We start from the raw sequence: 9,988 nt of genomic DNA on the forward strand, positions 1-9,988 counted from the left end.
GCCGCGTTTTTTTGCAATATATAAATGGTCAAACCAAGTATTAATCAAACTAAAGAGTGGAGAAAATCTCAGTCTTGGTATATAAATGGAAAACCTAATGAATGTGAAAAATATCAAATAAGTCTTATTGAAAAAATAACTAAAACAAAGGTAAATAAAACAAATAAGCGAATCAATTTAAAAAGTGGTAAGTTAGAGGATGTAAAGAAAAAAAATGAATATCCTTGAATGGACTGAAAACTTTGATGGTTATCAATTGAACAATGAAAAAACAATTTACTATAATCTCAAAATGATATGTGGCTCAGGAGGTGGTCAAACAAGAGCATTAAGAGAAGTTTATCATTTCGTAATGGCACAAAAGGGGTATCTTAAAAAATATAAAGATTCAAATGTTTTGTTTTTCAATATTTTAGATGGGGATTATTGTGCAAAGAAAATTAAACTATTGAAGGAATTTGAGAATGAACAAATCTTTATAGGTTCAATGAGTGAGCTGTTCAACCCCCAGGTGTTCAATTCAATGAGGTTCAACCTCCAGGTTAAAAGGGGAGACAAATAAATATACCTTGGGATAAAAAGGGGGTTTATTTTTAGGGAAAAAAAATAGGAATCGCTGAAAATCCCCCATTCATTTACATGGGGAAAAGTGAGCCAGAACCAGTATATTCACCCTACTTCTGGGTTTGATTCCAGACCTGACCGTAAACTGACATCCTGCTGCTTTGCAGGTGGGGCTATGCCAAAAACGAGGAGGCTGTATTTGGGATGGACGTTAGGCCATAGTGTCCAGTCTAAGTATGGTTGATGCATCTAAAATATCCTGCAGTGTCTTTGAAAAAGACTATATTAATACATGCCAGTGTCTTTGCCAAATTCCAAATTTCGATGAAGTTCAAAGGGTGTTGGATATAGAATGATGGGCTTTGCCCTGCGCTAGACATCACTGAACATTAATCATGAATATGTATTTATTGTAGCACACAAATGAGCATGTACTGTATGTCTGTCTGCAATGCATAAAGTTTGGGCATTTCACGAAAGTGTTGTGATAGAATATCATGGACATTGCATGTATGAACAAGAAACAGCCTTTCTTTTGAATCAAATTGAAGATTTCCAATACGCACCGCCACCTCTCTATCTGCAATCCTTTATTGCCACGAAACAAATTCATAATTTCTCGACCATGCTTGGAACTTTCATTAACTTGCTTGGTTCCAAGTAACAAAAAACGGCAATCAGCACAAACCTTTCGCAGTTATTGCCTGCCGTGCGGTCACGGCATCCGAGACAAGCACCAGTTTGTGCATCACAGGTGTCTGCATGTCGATGGCAAAGGCATGGTTGACATTCAGGGAAACCCCAGAAACCACTGAGACAACGATCACAGCGCTGGCCTGTCACACCTTGCCTGCAGGTGCAGTGTCCGCCTGATCTTGGCTCACACACGAGACTCATCGATCCACGAGGGTCACATTGACACTCTGTAGTGATAAAAAAAAACCACAAACATTTCACAACTGTAGAGCTCCATTGGGGAATGCAAGAACAACAGCAAAACAACACGAGCTGCTCCATTTCAACATTTATTATATTGGATTCGCTTCCTTTGCATAAACATGCACCTTTTGTCGACAAATGTGTGTGTGTGTGTGTGTGTGTGTGTGTGTGTGTGTGTGTGTGTCGACGAATGTGTGTGTGTGTGTCGACGAATGTGTGTGTGTATGTGTGTGTGTGTGTGTGTGTCGACGAATGTGTGTGTGTGTCGACGAATGTGTGTGTGTGTTTGTGTGTGTGTGTGTGTGTCGACGAATATGTGTGTTTATGTGTGTGTGTGTGTGTGTGTGTGTGTCGACGAATATGTTTGTGTATCTGTGTGTGTGTGTCGACGAATATGTATGTGTATGTGTATGTGTATGTGTGTGTGTGTATGTGTGTATGTGTGTATGTGTGTGTGTGTGTGTGTGTGTCGACGAATGTGTGTGTGTGTGTCGACGAATATGTGTGTATGTGTGTGTGTGTGTGTGTGTGTGTGTGTGTGTGTGTGTGTGTGTGTGTGTGTGTGTGTGTGTGTGTGTGTGTGTGTGTGTGTGTGTGTGTGTGTGTCGACAGATGTGTGTGTGTATGTGTGTGTGTGTGTGTGTGTCGACGAATGTGTGTGTATGTGTGTGTGTGTGTGTGTGTGTGTGTGTCGACGAATGTGTGTGTGTGTATGTGTGTGTGTGTGTGTGTGTGTGTGTGTGTCGACGAATATGTGTGTGTGTGTGTGTGTGTGTGTGTGTCGACGAATATGTGTGTGTGTGTGTGTGTGTGTGTGTGTGTGTGTTTTTGTGTCGACAAATATGCGTTTTGTCTTTTGTTTACGAATACGCGTTTTGTCTTTTGTTTTCGAATCAAGATAAAACGTTTGCGCGGGCTCTGAACCGATGTACCACGTGACACAAGCATAGCCAAGCAGGCATAATGGCGCATTTTCTCCAATGTCTATTTCACAGACAATTGAACTTTGCGATGTCTCCAGGGTGCTCTGCATTAATAGTGATGTGGCCATTCCCCATAAGGGCCCTAAAAAGCAGGGTAACCCCTCCCTAAGGTAGAACAAACCACAAACATAATTTTGTGGTTTATTGGGATGTCTGAAGTAGGAAATGGATGGTTGTGAAAAAATCTATTGGGGATAGCATGTATTTTGGTCATGATTTGTGTTAGTAGTCTCCAATAATTTGGCGAATGTTGCGAAATCACGAAAATGACTGTTAAACCTGCAATTTTAAACCGATTTGCACAAATAAGATGCCATTTTGTCGGAAATCTGAAAGGGCAGTACACAATTAGGTTGTGACAGTATTGTTTTGCCTAAAAAAAATATGAGTGTGTATGTGTGAAATCCAATTCCGAGGAACATGTTTTTAGTCCCTGTTATTTTACCAGTCCTTCTTGGTCTTTGTAGGGCAGAGAAACTTTCATCATTGAATACAGTACAAGAAAAGCATAATGGATGGTGTGTTAAAGGAAGTGTGTTAAAGCAGATCTAGCCAGTAAACTGGAGTCAACAACAGAGGAAATCCTTGAGCTTCCACCATTTGATGGTTAAGGGATTTACATATATGATGGGATGGCGCTTCTCCAAGGGTTACATGAAATGCAGTTCAACACTTTCAGGGATATTGCACAGCTTATCTTACGCAAAATTGTTGCCCTGCTCAATAATTCATGGAACATCAAGTCTGTAGTCCTTGTGTTTGATCGTTATGATGTCCTCCATTCTGTCAAATATCAAGAAAGACAACGCAGAGGTGGCACTTCTGCAGTTGCAAGTCATGTAATTGCTCCAGACAGAGTTATGCCACATTACAGGAATTTCCTAAAGAATTCTGCTAACAAGGCAAACTTTGCAGCATTCATATCAGTCATTACTAGATGACCCACCTGGACTGATCAATAGCCAGAGTATAACTCTTGCAGGTGGATTTCCAGAAGCTGAGAGAGTTGTAACCATTGACTCAAATGGGAAAAAGAAATCTTCTCCGGCTCTTCAGCACACAAGAAGAAGCAGACACTCGGATTCTTCTTCATTCTGTTGACCTAGCATCATCTCATGAAAGGCTGATAGTGAAGTCAGATGATACAGATGTCCTAGTCTTGCTGGTTTACTATATAAATGAAGGCAAACTGCCAAAGTTAATATACGTGCATTCTGGACACACTGGACAAAGAACAAATAGGGAAAGATTTATACCGGTTCATAGTATCTGTCAAAATGTAGGAGAAAATGAAGCACGTGCCTTACCATCTGCACACGCCCTTACTGGGTGTGATAGCACCAGTAGTCTCTACAAGATTGGCAAGTTTACAGCCTTCAGTAAGCAGGTTCAATATGCAGAGGATCTTCCTGCTCTGAGCACCCTGGGCACAACTCCTGATTTGACAGAAAACCTGCAGGATGCTCGGCGGTACACATTAGCATTGTATGGCAACAAAATGAAATCCAATCGCAACTTATGTACAACCTTCGATGAGTTACGGTATGAATTTGCTTGCAAGAGTGACAAACCTGCATCAGCATTTCCTCCAACTGAGGATGCTTTCCTTCAACATGTGTTGCATGCCAAGTACCAGTTAACTATATGGATGCAATGTGAAGTTTCGAAACCACAACAGTTGAGCCCAATTGGTAATGGCTGGAAATGGGATGAGGACACATCTTCCATGCAACCTGTTTACTATGTGAAAGAGGCTGCACCCATTGAAGTCCGAGACCTAATTCACATGTACTGTATGGATGCTGAATGCAAGACTTCACAGAAGTGCCACTGTTTGGCATTAGGATTGCCTTGCACTGACTTCTGTTCATGTCTCGGTATGGAATGTGACAACAAACGTGAAGCCCCTGTTGCTGCAGATGAGAGTGACTTGGACAGTGATGATTTTGATTAAATCTCTTTGTGAATTTAATATTCAGGACCATTTTATGCAGAATGTTTTGTTAAATATATTTGCTAGTTTCAGTGTTAAGGCAAACATATTAGTATCCAACAAAATGTAAGATAGCATTTTGGAATAAAATTAGTTCGTAAAATCACATTTTTTCAGTTTTGAAAACTTAATGATTCAGATTTCGCTACTGAGATGATCTGAATAAAATGATCTGTACTTGATTCTGTACCTCCTCTTGATTCTGTACAAAATGACATTTTAATTATGAAAATTGGTTGATAAATATAATTGACGATGTAACAGTCATTTTATGATTTTTATGATTTTCCAAAATGCACAAAAATTTCAGGCACTATAATTACAAATTCCACCAAAAATACATGCTATCCCCAATATATTTTTTTCACATCCATCCATTTCCTACTTCAGACATCCTAATAAACCAAAAAAATATGGTTGTGCTTTGTTCTACCCTGGGGAGGGTTACCTATTTTTTTTTCCAGCCATGCCACAGCAATATAAGCTGAAACTTTATTAGATGAAGTCATTTTATTTAATTAATTCACTTAATTTCATTAACTGCTGCGTGTGTGGTGAAGACCGGCTTGAGAGTTAAAGGGATCCTTCAAGGGATACAACGACAGCCTGACCAACCATTCCTTATCAAACATTTAATTGGAGTGCTTAAGCCCCTTGCCAGGTGCCCATTGTTGACAGTGGTGCCATGCCACGGCATCCGGAATGTGTGGTGCGTGCTTCGTTGTCCAGAGCGAGTGGTGCGCGCCCCGTCGTCCGGAACGAGTGGTGCGTGCCTCGTCATCCGGAGCGAGTGTTTGACACCCCATTGTGCAGAGCTAGTGGTGCGCGCCCCGTCATCCGGAGAGAGTGGTGCGCGCCCCATCGTGAGAGCGAGTGGTGAGCACCCCGTCATCCGGAGCGAGTGGTGCGCGCCCCGTCATCCGGAACGAGTGGTGCATGCCTCGTCTTCCGGAGCAAGTGTTGGACACCCCATTGTCCAGAGCTAGTGGTACGCGCCCCGTTGTCCCGAGCGAGTGGTGGACGCCCCATTGTCCATAGCGAGTGGTGCGCACCCCGTCGTTTGGAGCGAGTGGTGCACTCCCCGTCATCCGGATGACAGGTGCACGCCCCGTTGTCCGGAGCCAGTGGTGCGCGTCCTGTCTGGAACGAGTGGTACACGCCCTGTCATCCGGAGAGAGTGGTGCGCGCCCCGTCGTCCGGAGAGAGTGGTGCGCGCCCCGCCATCGTCCGTAGAGCGTGGTGCACGCCCCGTCGTCCAGAGAGAGTGGTGAGCACCCCGTCGTCCAGAGAGAGTGGTGTGCGCCCCGTCGTCCGGAGCGAGTGGTGCGCGCCCCGTCATCCGGAACGAGTGGTGCATGCCTCGTCTTCCGGAGCAAGTGTTGGACACCCCATTGTCCAGAGCTAGTGGTACGCGCCCCGTCGTCCCGAGCGAGTGGTGGACGCCCCATTGTCCATAGCGAGTGGTGCGCACCCCGTCGTTTGGAGCAAGTGGTGCGCTCCCCGTCATCCGGATGACAGGTGCACGCCCCGTTGTCCGGAGCCAGTGGTGCGCGTCCTGTCTGGAACGAGTGGTACACGCCCTGTCATCCGGAGAGAGTGGTGCGCGCCCCGTCGTCCGGAGAGAGTGGTGCGCGCCCCGCCATCGTCCGGAGAGCGTGGTGCACGCCCCGTCGTCCGGAGAGAGTGGTGAGCACCCCGTCGTCCAGAGAGAGTGGTGTGCGCCCCGTCGTCCGGAGAGAGTGGTCATTGTCTGACAGATGCTATAGATGACGTCATTTCTATCAAATTTGTTCACGTGGCCCTTCAGCTTTGGCAGCTGTGCTTGTCAGGATGATTGTGGTTTGTGGGTGTTGTTGACATTGTACTGACGTTTTATGCGGCTTGTGGTTTCAGAAGCATGTTAAATGTAAGGAAGTGTTACCGTGTGTGTTGGTGTGGTCGGACTGTTGCTGTTGTGGTTGGGTTTCCGAAAACAGGATTTCATGAATGAATTCGGGTTGTGGTTGTTTTCTTGCAGTAATTGAGTGATGTCCTGTATTTCCATCCGGCATTGTTCACGGTCACTGCACTGTGTTTTTGCACGTCCAACTTAGCTGTGAACACAACTTATTTTGTGAGAGGTGGGATGGCCACTTCGGTAGTCCAAAACTTTGTCCATGTGGGTGGGTTTACGGTACACCCATGAGTGTAACTTGCCGTCTCTGATCCTGGAGAGATGGACGTCCAGAAATGGCAGAGATCCAGCTTGTTCTGCCTCACACGTGAACTGTATTGGTGGCCATGTTGATTTGATCTTTAGAAGGAAAAGGTCAACATCTGCCTTATTTATGATCACGAATGTGTCATCAACGTAGCACAGTCACAACCTTGGAGAAAGTTCACAGTGTACTGTAAGTTCTTCAAAGCGTTGCATCACTAGTTCAGTGTTGAGACCTGAGATGGGTGAGCCCATTGGGGTTCCTTCATGTTGATGGTATACATATGGTGCTATCAAATACAAAATACATTGATTTTAAGCAAAGTTGAACGAGTGACATGAGATGACCAGAGCTGAGGCGGCTGTTGCTGGCTAGCTCTTGGTCGTTGTTGATGTGCTGCTCTCAGGTCTGTGTCACCAATTTGACGGGTATGGATGTGAATAATGAAACGATATCGAATGAGACCATAGTTTGGTCACTCTCGAGGTGGACATTCCTGATCCGGTGAATAAAGTCTTTGGCGTTCTTTTCATTCTGTGGTGAATGGATTGTTAAGCATTTAAGTCGATATAACAGACACTTATCAAGATTGTAGGTGGGTGCTCCTCGGAGGGCCATGATGGGTCGTAGTGACACATCAACCTTGTGGATCTCCGGTAACCTGTATAAGCATGGTATGACTGAGTCAGTTGGTCTCATCATGTCCCATTCCTGTTTTGTGAGGAGATTTACATCTCAGAGTTTCTGTAAAGAGGTGGATACCTGCTTGTTAATGATCTTTGTAGGGTCCAAAGACTTTGTATGATAGGTGTTGTTGCCATCAAATAAAGCCTTGGCTTTGTGGTTATAGTCGCTGCAGTTCATCACAACCATGGCACGGCCTTCGGCGGCGGGGACTATGACGATGGATTTGTCCGAGCGGCGACTTCGCAGCACCTTCGACCCATCAGTTGTTACGAACAGCTTACATTTCGGGTTGCCAAGTGTTGTGGTGAGCTGTGCCCATAGTCGTTCTTTGTCTCCTTGTTGGGTGGGTATGTTGTAAGCTATGGGCTCGAGAGCAGCAATGAAGTCAACAACAGTAGCATCGCTTGTGTTATAAAGTTGGGGCCACATTCGAGTAAATGGACCTTTGTTGTGGTTCGGCGTGTTCATGCTCTATACATTTTAAAAGCTGAGCATCAAGCAAAGAAGCAGCATATACCATTTTTAAAGTCTTTGGTAGACTTGGCTGGGGTCAGGTTCAAACTATCGACCTCCCAGACTCAGAGCGGATGCTCTAACCTTTACGCTACCGGGTCTGGTTGTTCACATTTTCGCTGAAATTTTGGTATAGTACTGTGTTTAAGTGCGCTACATTGTTTTCTGACAGAAGGAAGCCTTTGCAAAGCATTGACCTATGCTAGATCACTTGCTTTTCTTTTGTATTTTCCAATGCATGGTGATTCCCTGTGCCAGATTCCCATACATATTGTGGAGTTAATGCAACATTTCCATTTTTTTCAGCCGTCAGGTATTCTTTATGTGATATGCCATATTCCCTTGCTTTTGTTCATATTTCTGCAGCACCAGGGGATATCAAGCAACCAAATCCATTGTCTGACATGAACACCAGAATTATTGATGGAAAGCATTTTGTCTCATGGAATTTGTCTGCCAACTTCTCAACTGTTTTGGCCATGTCCATTTTCCCAGCTGTTATATATTCAGCTCTCGGCTATTTGTCCCTGCATCCCTATGTGTTTGCTGTGTTCACACTCTACCTAAAGTCGTCTTGCGTTTACTGTTCGACTTTATCCATACATTTTCATCAGCATATTGGTGAACCTGATGGTTTGTTGTAATTGTTTAGAGACTTGCTTTGTATTTTGCTCCCCTCTGTTTTTATCTTAATTGATAAGTTTTAAGCAGAAGGAAAAGTGCAAGTTAAATAATTGATATAATGGGACATTCAAACACGAATGCTATACTCTCAATTGTCCAAACAAACCAACATTTTTCTACAATATTCAAACATATTCGAAACTTTCTTTATGCTTGGCAAAAAAAAATTCCCAGAATTTTTTCATCAAGTTTGTGCATCTCTGTATATGTGCTTTTATGAATCACCAGTACATCCACTTGGGCCCAGATTGTAGCTCCCAGCAGCACATTGATCACAACGGCGCCCAATAACATGTGGCCGGCATGGGCACTGTCCTCCATCAGACTTGCACGTTTGTTCCATTGAACCCTCTGGATGACAGTAGCAAGCTGAAAACAAATAGTAAACACTTGTTTCATCAACATAATCATCAACAGTAAATATCTCCAACATCAGCAATTGCAGGTCAACCTGCAAAACCTGATTTCTATTTTTGACCTAACCTTCTTTGGCACAACTTGTGTTTTTCAACAAGCTGGTTTACCCGATCAAGAACGGGCTGTGTGGTTCCATCAAGAAGATTGATATTTAAAGCTATAGCAAAAAATTAACCTGGGAATGCACCACTGCAATGATGAGGTATGTGGATTCATTTCCTTGTTTGTGGTCGTACAGGATCGGGCGATGACTCCTTACACTCAGTGTACCTGCGTGGCTACTGTGGACCCTTTGTATAATAATCATTTCCATTCTGAATACGGAATATAAATAATTAAATGCAATTGGTACGATTCCCGCCAAAATTCAACCTCAAAGGTGAGGTGGAAGGGCCAGGGAATAAGCCAAGCTCCGCTGAGGACACTTGATCTGCTCGAGTGGCGTTATTACCTCCACCACCGAAGGTGGAAGGAGGTTATGTTTTCACTCCTCTCAATATATGTTTGTCTGTGTGCCGGATTGAATCTATGGTCGTGAAACTGTCAGGATTGTGAAAGGCCTGAAAAAAATTGATGATCTAAATAAAAGTAGGGTTTGAACAAAGGCTGAAAATAATAAGAAAAAGATCAAAGCAAATCGATGGAAATATTTTGAAGTACAACTTTTCTTGGATAATTGGTTCATATGGTCGAATTATCTAAAACTACAAGGGAACTCTTCAACATCATGACGTCAGATATGCCTCTGCCCACATTATTACATCATTATACATACTTGTACCAAGTTTGATTTAAATCCCTGAACCCAGATTCAAAATATTAAACAATTTTTACTGCCAGACCATGCATCTGATCAGGTTGGAATTTAAAACATGTATTCCCCATGACAACTACATCATAAATATGACGTTTCGTGTCGATTGATGAAGCGGTTCAGAGGAAAAAAAAATTCAAGATTTTCGTACAATCCAATATGGTTGCCTTACCATGTGACTTAATTATTTGTGAAC

General features: G+C 43.4%; 1 protein-coding gene across 2 annotated transcripts in view; it reads right to left on the bottom strand.

Moving 5' to 3' along the window:
• The window catches only part of LOC147020197 (laminin subunit beta-2-like), a 256,934-nt gene that overhangs the window by 132,518 nt on the left and 114,428 nt on the right, over nt 1-9,988 (bottom strand). For both annotated transcript variants that reach the window (XM_085895329.1, XM_085895331.1), the window contains 2 exons: nt 8,787-8,930; nt 1,253-1,487 (listed from right to left, as the gene is read on the bottom strand). In XM_085895329.1, coding sequence (XP_085751455.1) covers nt 1,253-1,487; nt 8,787-8,930 — 379 coding nt within the window. The remainder of the gene's footprint in view (nt 1-1,252; nt 1,488-8,786; nt 8,931-9,988) is intronic.

Source organism: Eptatretus burgeri, chromosome 9, assembly GCF_056783735.1.
Source record: "Eptatretus burgeri isolate ZD-2024b chromosome 9, Ebu_testis_v1, whole genome shotgun sequence".
Taxonomy (NCBI): domain Eukaryota; kingdom Metazoa; phylum Chordata; class Myxini; order Myxiniformes; family Myxinidae; genus Eptatretus; species Eptatretus burgeri.